This window comes from Aethina tumida, chromosome 1 (assembly GCF_024364675.1).
Source record: "Aethina tumida isolate Nest 87 chromosome 1, icAetTumi1.1, whole genome shotgun sequence".
NCBI lineage: Eukaryota > Metazoa > Arthropoda > Insecta > Coleoptera > Nitidulidae > Aethina > Aethina tumida.
In genome coordinates, this window is record NC_065435.1 from 4,333,433 (window position 1) to 4,355,223 (window position 21,791).

The following is a 21,791-nucleotide window of genomic DNA, read 5'->3' on the forward strand; positions in this document are numbered from 1 at the left end:
AAATTAGATCCCAACAGAAAAAAAACGATCAAATTATAATTCGCCATTATAAAATTAAATTTGGATTATGATTGGAATTTTATTGAATGTCCCAACCCCACGTTTTATTAGGATTATTGATATTTTTATGTCCTTGATCCTTGACCTAATGTACGCTATTTTAGATTGTCCGCGATTTATTACCTAAATCCGTTACTAAGCTATAATTAAAGATGATCATTTTAGTGGTTACGGACATTTATTTTTAGTGGGGAAAAAAATTAAAAAACTGAAATGAAATAACATATATTAATAATGATATTCATCTTTTGATGATTAGTTAGTTTACTTCCTGGTATCGATGTGTGAGTTGTCGATTGCATCAATCTTATGTGTTTGAGGCAATTTGGGGGCAAAAATAAAAGGATGTTATCATTATTAAAATTACTAAATAAGAAAAAAATAAATTTAAAAAGTTTCTAAAAACTAATTAAGTTTATGTTGTTAGTTTTAATCTAAAAAATCTCTAAATATAAATATACTTAGTGTCATTTGTTATAGACAGCTATAAATTCTTTTATTTTAATTTTCATAGTAAATTAACATTTTTTCGTTTTTTTAATACACTGGGGAATAATAAAGTTTTTAAATAGGATAATTAATAAAACAGTAATTAAATTAATAATGTATTAATTATTTTTTTTAATAAATTGAAGGGGGCCAAAAATGAGAGTTGTTTATGTTAATTTAAGTTTAATTTAGATTTAGTTATAAACTTTTAATTTTAAATTAAAAGTCCCTAAATGTTTATAGTATTATATTCTTAAAATATATCATTAAAAATTAATTTAAAAAGTGTAATTATGTTAAAATCCTTAGATTCAATTTAAAAAATCTGTTACTTATGTTATTTATTTATTATTAATAGCTAAAAATCCAATTAATTTAATTTAAATAGTAAATTAACATTTTTTATATTTTACAACAAATAAAATTTAAACAATATAATCGATAAAAAGTACATTTATAAAGGCTACGAAAATTCATTAAGTTAATACTGTAATTTTCAATTTAAAAAATTTCTGAAAATTAATGTTCTTAGTACTCCTTAAATAATTTTTAAAATAATTTGAGGGAGGCAATAAGAGTCTCCAAAAACTAATTAAATTAATATTCTTAGTTTCAAAATCTGTTAAAATAAATGTATTTAATGTTATTCATTTATTATTGATTGTTGAAAATTCTTTTAATTTAATTTTAATAATAAATTAATATTTTTCTATATTTCTAAATAACGTAAGAGGAGGAAAACAATAAAATTAAACAGGATAATCAGTAAAAAAGTACATTTATAAAGACTCAATAAATTTAAAAATAATTATACTTAGTATTCCTTAATTAATTTTTAAAATAACATGGGATGAGGCCAAAAATGAGTATTCCTAGTTTTAATTTAAAAAGTCTGATAAAGTAAATGTATTTAGCGTTATTTAATTATTATTTACTACTATAAATTCTTTTAATTTAATTTAATAGTAAATTAATATTTTTTTGATTTTTGTAAATAAAATGAGAGATAGAAAACAATAACATTTTTAAACAGGATAATCAATAGAAAAAAGTACATTTATGAAAATAAATAAATAAAAAAATAAATTTAAAAATAATTGTTCTTAATAGCACTTAATTAATTTTATAAAATATCTTGGGGGGATAAAAATGAATATGAGAATGAGAATAATCAATAAAAAAAATAATTTAAGAAGTCCTCAAATACTAATTAAATTCTTAGTTTTAATTTAAAAAGTATGATAAATTAAATGTATTTAGTATTATTTATTTATTATTGACTTGAATTCTTTTAATTTAATTTTAATAATAGTATTTTTTGTATTAATAAAATTAGAGGGGGAAAATAATAAAATTTTTAAACAGGATAATCAATAAAAAGCATATTTTTAAAGACTCAATAAATTTAAAAATAATTGTTCTTAGTACTACTTAATTAATTTTAAAATAACTTGGGAGGGGGACAAAAATATATTCAAGTTAATAAAATTTTGAAAGAGAATAATCAATAAAAAAATTAATTTAAGAAGTCATCAAATACTAATTAAATTAATATTCTAAGTTTTAATTTAAAAAGTTTGATAACATAAATTTATTTTGAGTTATTTGTTTATTATTGACTTGAATTCTTTTAATTTAATTTTAATAATAGTATTTTTTCTATTTATCTAAATAACATTAGAGGGAGGAAACAATAACATTTTTTAAAGGGGATAATCAATAAAAAAGACTTCTTAACAATAACATCAATTATTGTTGTTGTTTCTGTTACACTTATTACATAAACTTGTCCATCCTGCTAAGCTGACATTTTTATCCTGATTACACCGTTGATTTGACATTGATTGTATCGATATTGTAGTAATGATAATAAATATTTGTGATGCACAAAGTGTGACGTACGAAGACGTGTTTTAAACGTAGTGTGGTAATAATACGGACCCCCTGTTTATTTGTAATTGTTTAATACACAATGACGTAGCAATAATGGGTTGCTTGACGTCGGTCCTTTTAGGGATGAGGCCCATTATGCATGTCATTTCGTCTGGCACAGTCCCGTGCGGTTTTCATGAAATTATTGTAATGAAAACGTAGGTTTTACAGATTATAGAAACTGGTAAGAATATGATGACACATAATGATGTAAATAACTTCGGTTTCTTTGTTTTCAATCGTCGGAAATCTATTATAGATGGTAATCGGCATACCTATTTAATTGATTATGTTTTAATACAGCGAGATTCAATAATTTATGGATTTGCGAAAAGCTCGCCATTGGCATTTTAATTTAAATTTCCTACTTAAGGCTTTTGCGTTTTAGCAATAAATTTGCCATTGGATAACGGTAGTGACTCTACCATTTGCTTATAACCGTGTGTCTTTTACGTATAAGGTTGTTTTAAATTGTACATTGCTATTTTACATCGTACGTTTATAACTTAGTTCCCACATCTTATGCCCTTTACCTAAACAAAATTGATATCTTACTTGTTTCTTGTGTAATGCCGCAATTACCCAACGTAAATACCAAACTATTTGATAATATTCCCAGCCCCGTTTTCATTCGACGAATGTGGATGTTTGGAAACCGAATTTTTTTATTCAGCTTTGTTTAATCGATGTCACAGTCGGAAACTAACGTATACACACAAATTATTTCAAAGGTCAAATCAAACAATCCATATTAGGTCGTTATTGATTGGAATCAAACAATTTTTTTTTTTATTGTTCGCAGTCAATAAGTGAAAATCGATAAAATGTTGCGCAAATAAGCCGAGTAACGAAAGAGAAATCTTGCTGCTGAAGAGCTTAGTCTGAAATCTACCTATTTGGTACGAAACTAAGTCGTCAGCAATTGCAATAAACAAACCAGCTGAAAGATTTAAAAGTTGCAAAGGAGAAATTGCTACTACCAGAGTTTCCTTATGTGAATTTTTAATTTTATCAAAAAAAGTAGACAATTTATTTTTTACTTTTTGTCAAATTTGCATTTTATTATCATTTATTAATTTAAAATACATCACAAATATTTATTTATTATCATCACCACAATATCGATACAATCAATGTCAAATTAATGGTGTAATCAGGATTAAAATGTCAGCTCAGGAGGATGCATAAGTTTATGCAGTAAATGTAACATCAACAACAACAATAATTGATGTTAATGTTAATGTCATAAAAAAATAAACAATAAAAAAATAAATTTAAAAAGTCTTTAAAAACCTGCTTAGCTTTAATTGAATTTATTCATTTATAATTGTGAACTGTTTTAATTTGATTTTAATCGTAACATTTAATATTTTTTGGATTTTTTTGAGACAGCTTGATATAGGGCCAAGAAAAAAAGATTGTCCTGTTCAAAAATATTGTTTTTCCCCTTTTAGGTTATTATTAAAAAAAATCGAAAAATGTTAATTTACAAGAACATTTATTTTTACTGATTTTTTAAATTGAAACTAAGATTATTAACTAGTTTTAGAGACTTGTTAATTTTATTTTATATCAATTATTTTCTTTAAAAATTTTATTTACCATATCTATTTCCTTTTTTGTCCCCCTTTTAATTTATTATTAAAATTAAATTAAAAGAAATTACTGCAGTCAATAAATAACACTAAATACATTTATTTTAATAGATTTTTAAATTCAAACTAAGAATATTACTTTAATTACTTTTTGTAGGCTTCTTAAATTTATTTTTTATTGATTATTCTCTTTAAAAAATTTATTAATTATATATTTCAAATTTAGTTCCCCTCCCATGTTATTTTCAAAAATTAATTAAGTAATACTAAGAACAATTATTTTTAAATTTTTTGACTTTTTATAAATGTGTTTTTTATTGATTGTCGTTTAAAAATTGTATTGTTTTGCCTCTCTACGTTATTTAGAAAAATAGAAAAAAAATTAATTTATTATTCAAATTAAAATAAAGTAATTGACAGCTGTCAATAATAAATAAATAAATACATTTATTTTAATAAATTTTTAAAATAAAATTAAGAATATTAATTTAATTAGTTTTTACAGCCTTCTTAAATTTATTTTTTATTGATAATTCTCTTTAAAAATTTTATTAATTATAATTTATATCAAATTTTGGTCCCATCCCAAGTTATTTTAAAAAATTAATTAAGAACAATTATTTTTAAATTTAAGTCTTTATAAACGTACTTTTTTATTAATTGTACTGTTTAAAAATTTAATTGTTTTTCCCCTCTCACGTTATTTAGAAACAGAAAAATTATTAATTTATTATTAAAATTAAAGATGATGTTGTTAATGAAATAAATAAAAAAGTGTATAATCAAGGAAGGAAATAAAGTTAAAAATAAAATATCTCAAAACTAAATTCTTAATTTAAAAAATCAACATTTAATATGTTTTAAATTTTTTAAAATACTTTGAAAAAGGACAGAAGAATTTAAAAATATTTTCTATTTTGTGATATACCTTGGAAGGGAACAAAATAATAAAATTTGTATGAAGGATAATCAATAAAAATTAAAATTCAGTTAAAAAAAAATCAATATTTAACATGTTTTATATATTTTTTTTTTTAATTAGAAGGGGGCAAAACAATAAAATTTTATAAGAAGATAATCAAAAAATTAAAATGACTCTAATCTTAATTTTAATTTAAAAATTGTATTTTTAAAATAATTTATTAAGGGATGGGGTAAGAATGAAATAAGCTTATCGTTAATCATTAAAGAGAATATTCGAGGAAAAAATAAGTTAATAAAAAATAAGGGCTCTAAAGTTAATTAAGTTAATATTCTTAGTTTCAATTTAAAAAATATTATTTAACAATTTTTTTAATGTATCTTGAAATGGGACAAAAGAATAATTTTTTTAAATATAAAATTAAGTCTCTAAAATCTGATTAAGTTGATACTGTGGATTTTAATTTAGTTTATGAAATTCCTTTTTTGCGCGGGGGGGGGTTGTCAAATTAAAGTAATGTTATTGTTAATAAAATTTTTAATCAATCAATGTCAAATCAGTTGTCTGATCAGAACAAAAATGTCAGCTTAACAGGATCAAGCAAGTTTATGTGGTAACTAGCAGCAACTACAACCCTTTTAATGACCTCGACCTTGGTTGAATAACCCTTAAAAATTTCACATTGAACTTTTAAATAATCCGTTAGTTAAAAACTACATTTAAACGATAAGCACGTACGTTACAAAGCCCCCACTTAATGTAAATTTATTGCAAGAAAGTGAATTTAAATCAAATTTATGTAATTAAAAACCATTTATAAAATTTACAACGTACCAGATTCTGGTTTAATTACACGGATTTATAAAAACATCTACAATTAAAAAAATATTTTATATAACTATGACCTTATATGTCATGGAGTTATACGTTTACTTTGTAAATTCCGAGTAGACTTGAATCCCGGATAAGATACACAACAAAATAATTTAAGTGAGGCCAGTAAATCAATTAACACCAGAGCAAAATTATTACCATCTAGTCGATTTTAACACACGATATGATTAATGTCCCCCTGTGAATTTCGTCGGCACCATCAAATATCAATCAAAATTATTAACTCACAAGTACCAAGTAATTAATAACATCATGATTAGTATTTAGTTGAAAGAGATGCTAAAAAGAGATGATGGTTTAAGAGGAGAGTCATTTAACATCTAAATGGTACGTACGTACTATTTGTATCCAACCTTTTATTAATTTTTAGTTTATTCAGAGGACGACAGCGTTATTCTGTGAAGTACCTATGTACGTTGAAATAGTACTAAAAAACGAAATGATCGTTAAAAGTAAATAAACACAGTGATTAATGTGTATTCTATAGTCTCCCACAAATTTCGACGGGTACTGATCATCAAATATTAATCAAAATTGTTACATGCGATCTCCTCGATGTACGAAATAATTAATAACAACCTAATTAGCGTCTCGTTAAGTGAAAGACAAAATAATAACAAAAAAAAAGAAGTAATTCAGTTTTAATTATCCTCAAAACGTAAACCCATCAAATGATTAATGTTCGACAATGTAAAAACGAAAAGTGAATAGTACGGTACCGCCACCAATATGTAAAAACATCGAATAATAAATCGCTGAAAGGTCCGAGAGTCCGGTTATTGATACAAACGGTGGGAACTAACGATAAGTACACCAATTTTTGTAATAATCATTGAGCTTTATGATCTAAAATGTTGTGTAGCAGAGAAAGTACTATTGGGTCTGAGCCCATAACATTCCGCAATCCACAAAGAGAGGGAACAAAATCAACGGCTAAGCTCTGGCCCAAGAATAACCGTGGAAACCACCGCACAGTGGTCCAAAATTTATTTTGTTATTTCTTAACAAATTTTTATTTATTTATTTATTCATAAATTTTCATATTATTATAAAATAAATTATAAAATTTATTAGATATTAAATATTTTCTTAAATTAATCATACTAACTATAGAAAATTATGAATAATATTACAAGAAAACCCAATTAACATAAAACATAAAAATCTATAAAAAGATAAATTTAGAAAATATGTTAAAATTAAACAAAATTAACACAAATTAGTTTTAAAATCGGGATTTTATTTACTTTGGTTTTACCACCTAAATTAATAGAAAGAATAAAAATAAAATGAAATATAAACAATAAACTTCATAAAATTTTAAAAATATCTTTCAATAAGAATTTTATTTACTTTTATTTTTTCCCTTAAATTAATAATAAAAAAAATAAATAAATAAAAACAAACATAAACGACGAACTTAATTATTTTTAGATGGTTTCAAAATCATTATTTATTATTTACAAAGTATCTTTATCATTAAATTATATATTATATTATAAATATTATTACATTGTGGGGGGGGGGGTTAATATAAAAGGATATTATTAATAATTAATTATAATTAATACAAAACATAAAAACCTATAAAAAGATGAATTTCAAAATTAACACAGAATAATTATTTAAATTTAGATTTTATTTGAAAAAAATAAATAAAAAGAAATATGAACATAAACTTATTTACTTTTATTTTTTCCCTAAATTAAATATTTATATTAATTATTATATTATAAATATTAATATAAATATTTATTATAAATGTTATAAATAAATATTTAATGTGACTTAACTGATCTGAGAAAAAATTACAATATATACATTAATTTTTTAGGTATGTCAAATTAAAATTAAGGCTTAAGTCAGATTAAAATTCATTTTCTATAGTAAATATTTTAATATTTAATTTTTTAAAAAAACTGGATAACTTTAGGGTAAAAATAAGGAAAATAAAATCATTATAAAATTAAAAATGATTAATTTGAAACCATTTAAAAATATTTAATCAAGTTTAGGGGGCAAAATAAAAATAAATAAAACCCTCATTGAAATATATTTCTGATGGTTCATTAAATCCAATTAAATAAAATTCAATTTCAATTCATTTTGTATTTTATTAATTACTTTACATGACAGGAAACATATTCAAATGTCAACATACCATTTCAATCACACCAAACTATTTATTTCACTCAGACACAACATTGAGATTACTGTGCGCGAACAAAATACGGAGAGAAGAAGAGTGTGGAGCAGCACACAAGAACAGCACAGCATCGCAACGGTATGGGAAAGCAGGAGGTAATTTTAATCTAGATACTCTTCACAACGAAATTACCTACACACTACTTTTAGCATAGTTTCGTACGTTTACCTTCAATTCTTAATGGGATTGATCACCATCACTAATAACAACCTAACAACAAATATTAATTAATTTGTTGTTGATGTGGATTTTTGAGATGTATTATTATGATTATTATTTTATTGGTACCCAATTTTTTTCGTCTTGCTCCACTGTGCGATCACTTTTGTAATACATTTTTCTGTCGGGGAAAGTAAAATAAAAATAACTGTTATATGTTAGATAATACTTCAAAACTTGTTTTATCAATTTATTGGATATTTGTAAATATTTATTAAAATTAAATATAATCAAAATTATTTTACAGCTCCACAGTGCGTACATAGAAACTATAAATCTGAGTGATACGAAATCCGAAATGTACAATACCATTTTGTGTAAAATGATAAAACATTATAGGCGTGACCGAATTCAATAGCTTGAGTTAATCCTATCTAGATGCCAATGGTTCTACGAACCTTTGTGAATCAAATGATTCAAATATACGACTATCAGAAAGAATCATTAATTAAATTAAATGCATTATAGTTGGGTGGAAATGTATAAAAATGAAGGCGGTTGGAATAAATCTTTTGAAATGGACGTTACAGCCAATAAAGCCATCACATGCCTTCTGTCTAATGTATATATTAATTATGGACTTTTGTTAAGTCCTTCGATAAGCACTTATTGAATATTTACTTTTTCATTTCGATCCTGGTGTGTAAAAACTTGCGTTTTAATCAATTAATCTTGGCCGACCGACGCTTCGGACCATTGAATTTTTTTTTTTCTTCATACACTTGTACAATGTATGTTAATAGTTTCTTCTAATGCATCCTTCAAATTTGATGAACCGATCTTTAATTACGGTCCAACATCTTTATAACCTGCACGGATTATTGGGCCAGAATTCCATTGAGTCTCTTTTGTTGCCGGATTAATTAAACATCATTTGCTTCGATTTCTTTTTATTTTTTTTTGTGCTTTTACATAAAAAAACAATTCGAAGCTTCTACATTTTATATGTTATGAGAAAGTTCGTCGACTCCTTCAAAACTTAACACACAGGCAGCTTCTCCTTGTTTCTTCAGAATTGGATCAGCACTTTGTCAAAATTTCGTGGCCCATCAACAAGTGATGTTTCTAGTCTAAGTTGTTCCAAAAGGTTAATCTAAAAAAAGACATTATTTACTTATTGTGAATGATATCTGACAGAACACTTGTTCCTTTAGATGCTTCTAATTAACAGGATTTACTTATCAGGCTCCTAAATCTTAGATATTTGACAGATTTACACGTACATTTCGGTACGACCCGCTGTTCTCGCATAAATTAATCCAACACATTAACATCGCGTTAATTATAATCGAGGGAATTTGAGCCAACATCCAAATGAACTTGTTTGGAAGTGACGTCTTCGTCACGTATTTCCTCCCACCGTCACATTTGACAAAACAGTCGTCCAACATTCATCACAGATTTCCCATGGTCCATTCGGATGACAATAATTAATGGACGTTGGAGGCAATGGGAAAAATGTGAGAGTGAGTTTCAATTAGACGATGTCGGATGGATCTCAGAAATGGCAATAGTAAAACGTAATGGTAGACAATTGTTGGTCTGTGGGCGCGTGTAGTGACCTAGTGTGCGCAATGCGCTATGCGCTGTTACGGATCTGTAGCGGGGGAGGAAAAAAGACGGGCGCATAACTAACAATCAAGCAAGCATGTGCTGCAGCATCAGTAACGTACGCGCTGTTGCCCGTTCTAACTTACGCTTGCGCATTTATTCTTGGATCATCAATTTTTTTAAATTCAATTTACTAGTTTTTCTAGTGGAAATTTAGTAAATACTAATTTAAGTACACGTAATTGAGCCCACAGTAAATACTTAAAAATGGGCACTGAACTCTTTTCAATTTATCTTCAAAAACTGAATTTTTAAATGAAATATTTTTATTTAAGTAACAATCAATTCTTGAAAATTAAATTTCTTAATTTTTCTAGTGGAATTTTAGTAAATACTAGTTTAAATGTATATGTAGTTGAGCCCACAGAAAATACTTAAAAATGGGCACTGAACTCTTTTCAATTTATCTTCAAAAACTGAATTTTTCATTGAAATATTTTTATTTAAATATCAATCAATTTTTGAAAATTAAATTTCCTAATTTTTCTAGTGGAATTTTAGTAAATACTAATTTAAATGTATACGTAGTTGAGCCCACAGAAAATACTTATAAATGGTCACTGAACTTTTTTCAATATATCTTCAAAAACTGAATTGTACATTATTTCAAAATATTAAAAAATATTTATTTTTAGCTTTTTGTTTATAAATTTTTAATATATATTTTATTTTTATTTAATTGTATATCTAATAAATATTCATTAATTATGTTAATAAATGTTTCATCAAAAATGAATGAATGAAAATAGACCAATTATTTTGTCAAAAATAAATTTTATACCATATATTTTCATTTTAAATATATTATTTTGTCTTTTGTTATTAATAAACAAATTAATGAGCATTTTTTACACTAAATAAATATACAGTGAGGTCGTAAAATGTCCCATCATAATTGGGGGTACTTTTTTTATTTTTTTTTTTTTTTATTTTTTTATTATGATATAATTTTTAGTATTTCTATCATTTTTGTTAAAATTAAAAAATATGGTATTTTTAGATTCTAAATTTTTATTAGTTTTCTTTAGTTGAAAATTTAATAAGTATTCCCACTATAATTATGGGGAATACTTTGGGGTACTTTTTATAACCCTAATGTATTATATATAAAAAATAGAAAAAATCAAAATGTTTAGTATTTTTATCATTTCTGTTTGAAAAACATAATATATTTTTAAATTATACATTTTTATTTGTTTTATTTAGTTGGATATTTAACAAATATTCATTAACATTATTAGTGACATTCTAAAAAGTCCTACTATAATTATGGAGGGGTATTTGGGGGTACTTTATATAACCCCAACTATAGAAAAATATGTTTAAAAATCATAAAGAAAACAAAATATTTATAATTTTTTTATATATTTTTATTTTTTTTTATTATTTCTGTTAAAAAAATAATATATTTTTAAATTAAAAATTTTTATTAGTTTTATTTAACTGGATATTTAATTAATATTCGTAAAGAGTCCCACCATAATTATGGGGGGTACTTGAGGGTACTTTTTATAATCCCAATGTACAGAAAAATTGTATATAAAAAATAGAAAAAAACAAATTGTTTATAAATTTTTAATATGTTTTTTAGTATTTTTATTATTTTTGTTTAAAATATAATATATTTTTAAATTATACATTTTTATTAGTTTTATTTAGCAGGATATTTAATAAATATTCATTAATATCGTATATAAAAAATAGAAAAATATAAAATGTTTAATTTTTAATATATTTTTAATATACTTTTTAGTTTTTTTTTTATAATTTCTGTTCAAAAAATAATATATTTTTAAATTATAAATGTATTATTTTTATCCAGTTTTATGTATAAATTTAAATTATAATGTTTTATTAGTTTTATTTAGGTGGATATTTAATGAATATTCATTAATATTGTTAGTAAAACCGTAAAAAGTCACACTATAATTATGGGGGTTACTTGGGGGTACTTTTTATATCCTCAATTATATTATATATATTTAAAAAACAAAAAAAAACAAAATATTTATAAAAAAAAATAATATATTTTTAAATTGTAAATTTTTATTAGTTTTATTTATTTGGATATTTACTAAATATTAATTAATATTATTAGTAAGATTGTTATGGGGGTTACTTAGGTGTACTTTTTATGACCACACTGTATAGAAAAAATATATATTAAAAAAAGTTTTAATATATTTTTTAGTTTTTTTTTATCATCTGTGTATAAAAAATAATATATTTTTGAATTCTAAATTTTTTTTATAAAAAAATTATATTTAAAAATAGAAAAACAAAATGTTTGTAAATCTTTAATATAATAATTTTCTAATTCATTTATTATTTCTTTTCAAAAAATATAATTTTTAATTTCTAAATTTTATTGTTTTTATTTTTTTATTTAATTGAATAAATACTTAATATTTAAGAAATTATGTTTATGAAAAATTAATTATTTTATATTTATTTGGATACAGTCATTCAAATAGCTTTTTTACTTCAAGATTTATGTAATTTCTGGTATTTATTGTATATATGTTTGATTAAATTTCTTTTTGAAAAACATGTTTTTTACTTTATTACAAATATGGAAATTCAATATCTATTTAAGAATTATAGTTTTTTATATTTTATTGTAGATAAATAAGTTTTAGGTATTTATATTTTTTAATAATTTTGTGGTCAAACATATATTTTAAATTTAAACAGATTTGGTATAAATAAAATCTTTTACTTTTTAAGAATTTTTTTATTTTAAAATAAAATAACAAAAAATATGTTTAAAATCTTAAAAATACTATTAATTCATTTAAAATACTTCATATTTTAAATATACTTTTGTGTTCAAACATATATTTTATATTCAAATAGATTTGGTATGAATAAAATCTTGTAATTTTTAAGAATTTTTTTATTTTAAAATAAAATGACAAAAAATATGTTTAAAATCTTAAAAATACTATTAATTCACTTAAAATACTTCATATTTTAAATATGCTTCGCCTTTGGTTTGGTCATAGAGAAAAGATCATTCAAATTCTGTTTATGTATTATATAATAAACAAATAGAAAGATTTAGATGGAAGATAACGTGACCAACAAGTAAACAATTACGAATAAATATGTGGTGAAGATTTCTGGCTCAACACGGCAACGTGGTACTGTAAAACCCGGCTACGGATACAATTCCAGGCTCCGGTATGGCTCACCGAGATCGAATACAGGCTCGGCTCGATGCCCCGCGGCACTAAGGCCTGTCTCACTACACAAAATCAGACCTAGTTCATTTGCATATTCACACATTACTTTATTACTTGCAATTCACTTCATTTAGTATCCACATTTTAATGTGCAATTAACTGAACTTACATTTAGATGGAAATTATGGTTACGAGTTGTTCCTTATTTATTTACATTTTTTTTTTTCGTCGATTGACATTTAGACGAACGGTACGCGGATTTAAATTGCCGCTTATCTAGATCAATTTTCGTTGATGGGTTTTTGTGCAAATGAGGATGTGGCCTGGCCGGCTCTTTGTTGGCGCGTCATAAAAATGTCATGCCGAATTTGGTCCACGACCGTGGACCGGAGCCTCGTTAACCGATGTCGCCGAATCTAATTCCCGAGAGCGTCATAGTCTTGGGAAATGTTGCAACCTACTAAATGGTGTAAAAAAAAAAAATGCGAAGATGATTGCGCCAGATAAGTGTAAGAAGCAAGAAAAACAAGGCAAGTATCTGTATCATCTTGTTGAAAAATGTAGGTAAGGACGTCCCGCTAAAACATAAGTACCAACATGTGAAGTTAAGATACACGTTTCGAGTAATTAACAAGTGGATTTATTAAGGATTGGATACGTGTATACTACGGCAAACACAGCCTACCGTTACAAATACAACACTTTAACTTTAACGGCCTCTCGAGTCACGAAAACTAACAATAGCAATCTGTTTATAATCCTTTAAATACACCCATGGATACCGACAACAAAATCAGGGACGGATTTCATGACAGACAAGACTTATCACTTGGTTTACAAACGATTTATCATATGAGGTTCACCTACATAATAGATTGTCTAGATGAAAATACTTCGCATTCTTTAATCGAGAGGGGAAAAAAATGCTTTGCCGGGCTAATCCTTTAATCCATTAGTAATAACTATTATTAGTGTGATTTTTATATGGTCATTTATTAAAATTAACTTGTTACAGAAACAATCCATGGTCACGTTCCAAATATACTTAGAAGCTTACTTCCAATAATGGAAGGCTTTGTACTACATTTTAAAAAAAATTGATGTTTCTTTTAATAATTATGTATTTTAAAGCAACTGCTAATTATAAACTCACCAATATTAGAAAAAGAACAAGCTAAACTTTCTTAGTATCAACAAAAAAAAAAAAAAAAAACAGAAATAATATTGAAAAAGGAAAAAACTAAACTTTTTGTCACTTATTTCTTCTAATGAATGGAAGAAAACGTATATTAATAAAGGATTTTAATTATTTTCTTATTCTTAACTTTCCATTCATTGATTTGAACGTGTTGTTTTTACAATGAATTGAAGAATTAATGTTGAAAAAACAATTTAAATTTAAGCTTTCTACTTAAAATATAGTTTTCTAATGAAGACTCAGTATTTTTTAATATTAGCATATCTTTTGATAATGTTTATCTTTTTCAGCATTTATGAAAATAAAAAGAAAAAAACTAAACTTTTTGTATCAGTTAGTTCTTCAAATGAATGGAAGAAAATGTATATTAGTGAGGATTTTTAATTATTTTCTTATTCTTAATGTTCTATTTAATAATACTTTGATTTGAACTTTGAAACTATTGGTCATTGTTGAAAGAACATATTTCCATATAAAACATGAATTCTGCAATTAACTATTAGAAAAAAGACTTTCTAATAGACTTTGCAATGTATTTTAAATCATAATTTTGCATTTGATAATACTTATCCAGTTTTAAAACTGTCGTTGACTATTAAACTCAGATTAAATTGATGTTGGAAGAACAAACTAAACTTTCCTCTTAAAACATAATTTTCTATTGAAAACATACTTCTTTCTTTAATAAAGACTCAATATTTTTTAATCTTAGCATATCTTTTGATAATGTTTATCTAATTTTCAGCATTTATGAAAATAAAAAGAAAAAAACTAAACATTCTGTATCAGTTAGTTCTTCAAATGAATAGAAGAAAATGTATATTAACGATGGTTTTTAATTATTTTCTTATTCTTAATGTTCTATTTAATAATACTTTGATTTGAACTTTGAAACTATTGGTCATTGTTGAAAGAACATATTTCCATATAAAACATGAATTCTACAATTAACTATTAGAAAAAAGACTTTCTAATAGACTTTGCAATGTATTTTAAATCATAATTTTGCATTTGATAATACTTTACCAGTTTTAAAACTGTCGTTGACTATTAAACTCAGATTAAATTGATGTTGGAAGAACAAACTAAACTTTCTTCTTAAAACATAATTTTCTATTGAAAACATACTTCTTTCTTTAATAAAGACTCAATATTTTCTAATCTTAGCATATCTTTTGATAATGTTTATCTAATTTTCAGCATTTATGAAAATAAAAAGAAAAAAACTAAACATTCTGTATCAGTTAGTTCTTCTAATGAATAGAAGAAAATGTATATTAACGATGGTTTTTAATTATTTTCTTATTCTTAATGTTCCATTTAATAATACTTTGATTTGAACTTTGAAATTATTGGTCATTGTTGAAAGAACATATTTCCATATAAAACATGAATTCTACAATTAACTATTAGAAAAAGACTTTCTAATAGACTTTGCAATGTATTTTAAATCATATATTGCATTTGATAATGCTTATCCAGTTTTAAAACTGTCGTTGACTATTAAACTCACAGATTAAATTGATGTTGTAAGAACAAACTAAACTTTCCTCTTAAAACATAATTTTCTATTGAAAACATACTCCTTTCTTCAATAAAGACTTAGCATATCTTTTGATAATGCTTATCTAATTTTCAGCATTTATGAAAATAAAAAGAAAAAAACTAAAATTTTTGTATCAGTTAGTTCTTCAAATGAATGGAAGAAAATGTATATTAGTGAAGATTTTTAATTATTTTCTTGTTCTTAATGTTCTATTTAATAATACTTTGATTTGAACTTTAAAACTATTGGTCATTGTTGAAAAAATATATTTCTGTATAAAACATGAATTCTACAATTAACTATTAGAAAAAGACTTTCTAATAGACTTTGCAATGTATTTTAAATGATAATATTGCATTTGATAATGCTTATCCAGTTTTAAAACTATCGTTGACTATTAGACTCAGATTAAATTAATGTTGGAAGAACAAACTAAACTTTCTACTTAAAACATAATTTTCTATTGAAAACATACTCCTTTCTTAAATGAAGATTCATTATTTTTTAATCTTAGCACATACATTCTGTATCAGTTAGTTCTTCAAATGAATGGAAGAAAATGTATATTAATGAGGGTTTTTAATTATTTGGATATTCTTAATTTTTCAATTAATAATACTTTGATTTGAACTTTGAAACTATTGCTCATTGTTGAAAGAACATGTAAAACACCATTAGAAAAAGACTTTTTTGATGATGACTCCTAATCTTATTTAAATCTTGATATTCTGATCCAATTTTGAAGTAATTGATCATCAATAGTTCACAACTAGAATCTCCATTGGAAAAAGGACAAGAATTAGTTAAACTTAATCTATTGAAATTCTTCCAATCGATTGACTCTTTTCATCCATGAAGACTTTATAATCTATTTTATATCTTAATATTAAATTTATTAATGTTAATTTTGTAACTATTAATAATTATTGAAAAATCAAATTTCTGTGTGGATCAATCAACAAACTCTTCATCAATAATAATTCCTAATTTTATTTAAATCTTGATATGTTAATTTTTAATCATTCTTATCCAATTTCCAAGTCCAGATAAAGTCAGTGTTCGATGAACAACAAGATAAACAGTCGATTCTTTAAAGAATGAACAATATTGATGAAGCTATTAATTTTTCATCTTTATTTAATAATAGTTATTTAATTTTAAGCGAATTGATAATTATAAATCTGCCAATTGGACTTAATGTTGGAACAAAACAAGCTAATTTTATTGTAAATAACCATCAGCTTCGTAATCTTTTTTAAATCTTGATGTTGGTTACGATTAATTGAAACTATTAATTATTATAAAACTGGAATAAGAACAAGATAAACACTCTGTGAAACATTGCTTCTTCCACTAAATATCAACAAATTTTTTATAATGAGTACAATACTTATTTATAATCCTTTTTCCATTTTGAAGCTACAGCTGTAATTATAAAATAAAATTTTCAAAGACGGACTAAACAAAATTAATTTTCTAATGAAGTGTCCTGTTTCAATAAGTAAAATCTTACAAATTATTAAAATATTTGTTTAAAAGATAACTTAATTAAAAATAAAGCCAAAATTTATTTATTATAAGATAAAATTATTGTTTCTTCAAGACAATACGTTGAAAAATTTTTAATAGAGTAATTAATCTTTAAACATACATAAAATTAATTCAAACCGCATTCACGTCAGTTTTCAAAAAATTAAGATTAATGATGGTGCCAACAAAAGCTGTGAACATATAGGTTTCTAATTGTTTAAATTAATTATCATTACAGTTAATGCCCTGTAAATTCAATATAGCACGTCATAAAAAAAATATATATTTAGTCTATTGTAGGTCACTTTCCAATATAGAACGACTAATTAAAACGAAACAAATGGTCCGCAACCAAAATCGATTATCCAATATAAATCCTAATGAATTATTCCCTGATTTATGCCGCCATCGATTATTAACGAAATATTAATTAAACCAGATAAGTCTCCTTATGCGCCATTATTTCTCACAATAAAATTTTTATGAATATCTAAAATGTTTTCTATTTTTAATGAAGTCCGCCTTGCCACTAAACCCGAAAAATAATTAAGGGGCATGGAAAGATCGGAGCAGATAACTTAAATTATGGTCTAGGTTCAATAAAAACGTTAATCTCGATTAACATAACCGAACCGAATATAATACTCTAATTTTAAATACGACTACGATTTGTTGTTGCAGGTTCGACGCGAACAAATCGACGAAAGGTGCTAGCAAATTACGTCGGGATTTAATTAATGCTGAAATTGCCAATCTGAGGGAGCTACTGCCGTTGCCACCCTCGACCAGACAAAGACTGTCACAGCTGCAACTCATGGCATTAGTTTGTGTTTATGTTAGGAAAGCCAACTATTTTCAACAAGGTAAGCGAAAATAATAATAAAACAATGTTTTCGGAACATGTCCTTCGAAGCAAACAACGTAACATCTCCTCTCGGTCTTAATTAATATTAGTATCCATTTTGTACGGTGGCTGAAAGCATGGAACAAAAAAAAAAGAGTACTACGCAAGAAAACTTGGCCTGAATTTTAATGTTACAGTACTTTTCATAATTGAAATGATTACGCATAGTAATTTTGAGTGCACCATTATGTTAAATTTAGTGGATCGGCTATTCCTGAAGTGTGTAATACATTTATATATAGTTATTCAAAGTAAACTTTATATAATTGCGGTATGATAACCATACTAATTACAATGTTTAAGCACACGTAATATGCATATCATGTAGCCGTTAGACTCGTTTCTAAATTACCATTAATAGACCGTACAACATACAAAAAAAAAACTGAAAATACAAAAAGTAAAGGCACTTTGTCCGTGATGGATTGTGTGTGTGCAATAACTTAAGATGAATCAGCTGCAAATTAAATGTTCATCATCCGCAACTATAAGAACGCCAAAATTGGATTTCTCACATCAAAATTAATCAATTTTTGATTGGGTTTTACCATTTTTATACTCTACGCACATTATTGCGTTTGTTGTGTCACTTTTTTATGTTATTTTTATGAAAAATTCATAAAAAAAAATGATCAAATTTGTTTCCATGAAGAAAGAAGATTTATTCGATTGAGTCACCATTAGTAATTGATGAAGAATAGGACTGAATAATGAAACTAAATGATTTTATAATTTGTGTTTGAACGAGGAAAAAGGATTCGTCCTTCAAATATCATTCATTAAATTACTTTTAATAACAACTTTAATAATTTAATGACTTGTCTCTGACAATACAAGAAGAATTCATTAGACATGAAGCTTTTTCCATATGCTTAGTTTAATTTTTTTTCATTATCTTAATTTCTTGAGTTTATCAAGAGAAAGAAGAAGATTAAATTCGCCTTATTTGACATTAATTATTTTGTAACATTAAAGGCGTAATTATTGTTATCTTAACTATTCAAATAATAATCAGATTATTATTCTTTAGACGAAGAAAATCAAGTTTACTCATATTCTAAAATATGAAAAAAAAAAAAATTGTAAAAGAGATGTTGTAAAAGATGTTCTGAAGTTAGTTTAACTTTATTTTATTACGAATTTGGTCTTCTATGACATTATTTCTTTTATTACAATAAAGGTGCCATCATCTTAACCACTTAAATAATAATCATGTTATATTTTATTAGAGGAAGAAATTAAGTTTAACTCATATTATAAAATACAGATAAAATCTTCATCTTAACTTCTTAAATAATTTTTAAATTGTTTAATAATTTGGGTTTGTCAGGAGAAAGAAGAATTAATTGTGGAAGAAGATTTGTTCGTTTCTGAAGTTAGTTTAATTTTATTTTATTATGAATTTCGTCTTCTTTGACGTTATTTCTTTTTTTAGAATAAAGATATAATTATAATCATCTTAACTATAATAATAATCATCATTTGTTAAAGGAAGAAAATAAGTTTTACTCATATTTTAAAATACAGATAAAATATTTATCTTCTTGAATAATTTTTAAATGTTTTAATAATTTCGGTTTGTCAGGAGAAAGAAGAATTAATTGTGAAAGAAGATTTGTCCATGTTGTTAATATATTTTTATTTTGTTATGAATTTCCTCTGCTTTTACGTTATTTATTTTCTTACAATAAATATGTAATTATGATCAACTTAATCATAAAAATAATAATCATTGATTATAGGAAGAAAATACTCATATTCTAAAATACAGATAAAATCTTTATCTTAACTTCTTAAATAATTTTTAAATGAAATGGTTTAATTAATAATTTGGGTTTGTCATGAGAAAGAGGAATTAATTGTGAAAGAAAAATTTTCCATGTTCTGAAGTTAACTTAATCTTGATATGTTAGAGGAAAAAAGTAAGTTTTACTCATATTCTAAAATACAGATAAAATCTTCATCTTATATCTTCTTTTAAATGCTTTAATAATTTGGATTTGTCAATTGAAAGAAGAATTAATTGTGAAAGAAGATTTTTGCATGTTCTAAAGTTACTTTAAGTTTATATTATTATGAATTTCGTCTTCTTTGATGTTATTTCTTTTCTTACAATAAAGGTATAATTATGATCATCTTAACTATTTAAATAATAATCGTATCATCATTTGTTAGAGGAAGAAAATAAGTTTAACTCTAATCTCTCTAATATTCTAAAATAAATACATCTTAACTTCTAGAATAATTTTTAATAATTTGTCAAGAGAAAGAAGATTTAATTGTGAAAGAAGATTTTTCTATGTTAGTTTAGTTTAGTTAGTTTAATTTTATTTTGTTATAAATTTCGTCTGCTTTCACATTTCTTTTCTTACAATGAATAATCATCATCAGTATTCAGATAATAATCACATCACCATTAATTAGAGGAAGAAATAAATTTTACTCATATTTTATAATAAATATGTTAACTTCTTGAATAATCTTTAAATGGTTTAATAACTTATGTTTGTCAGGAGAAGAATTCATTGTGGAAGAGTATTTCTTACTTTATTCTTCTATATATAAAACTGGCTTTCATCACCTTTATTTACTTTTATTAAACAAAGGTTAATTATTAATAACTTTCATGTGATTTATTAATACGTGTTTGTCAAGCCTAAGAAGAAGATAAAATATTGTACTTTTATTGTATTCGGACAGTTTAATTTTGATCAATTAATTGATAATTATAATTCAGTTTTCTACTTGAAAAATCGAGTTTTTGTTTTAAACAATTTTGTTCTATTGCTCAATTTATTTGAAAATATTTAGTACGGTCAATTATTAAAAATATTATTCAATGCTTCATTGTTCTTTCACCTCCTCGTCTTGGAACGACTCGCTTATTTATTTAGACCGTTCAGTAAATAAATGGTGGTAGTAGTTTTTTTCAGTCATTGTTTGCTTTAGTGTGTCGTTTTGGTGTGTGTGTGTAAAAGTAATCGATCAGCGCCTTAATTTAAATGCATGGAAAAAAAGGATGGTGAACCGTAGATAGATGACGCCAGTTAGACATATTCCTCAGTATTCCATAAACATTTTAGCATCTTTAACAGTGACTGACGCATCAGATAAGAAGCGTTTGCAGGCACGTATACATGTCTAGTGGAGAGTTAATTGACAGGCCAATCAATGGAGAATTTTGTCACTAGACTCGAATTCGACATTGATTGACTTAATATTCCGGAGTTCAATTTCAATAAACAATGGGTAATTTTACTATATATCCGTACCGCAATATACGTGATAAATGCAACTTATTGTCATATGGTCCTGTCAATTGTTTTCAGTCAAACACGAGCTTGTTACTGATTTCCTTTTTTTTTTTCTTTCATTCTTTATTTCTTTTGTGTGTCACCACAGTTTAAGGCATCGTGAGAAAATTATTTAACCCAAAACAATCTATGCTCCACGGTATATCAAATCCAAGTGACTCATCAATATTTATAAACGCTTTGTGT

The 21,791-nt window shown here is 24.6% G+C and overlaps 1 protein-coding gene across 3 annotated transcripts in view; it reads left to right on the plus strand.

Annotated features, from left to right (window-relative positions):
- LOC109609438 (neuronal PAS domain-containing protein 4) overlaps positions 1–21,791 on the plus strand; it is a 56,894-nt gene that overhangs the window by 12,300 nt on the left and 22,803 nt on the right. For 2 of the 3 annotated variants that reach the window (XM_049965636.1, XM_049965641.1), the window contains exon 2: positions 18,069–18,250. The exons of the other annotated variant lie outside the window; for it this stretch is intronic. In XM_049965636.1, the coding sequence (XP_049821593.1) occupies positions 18,069–18,250 (182 nt within the window). The remainder of the gene's footprint in view (positions 1–18,068; positions 18,251–21,791) is intronic. 3 annotated transcript variants of the gene reach the window in all.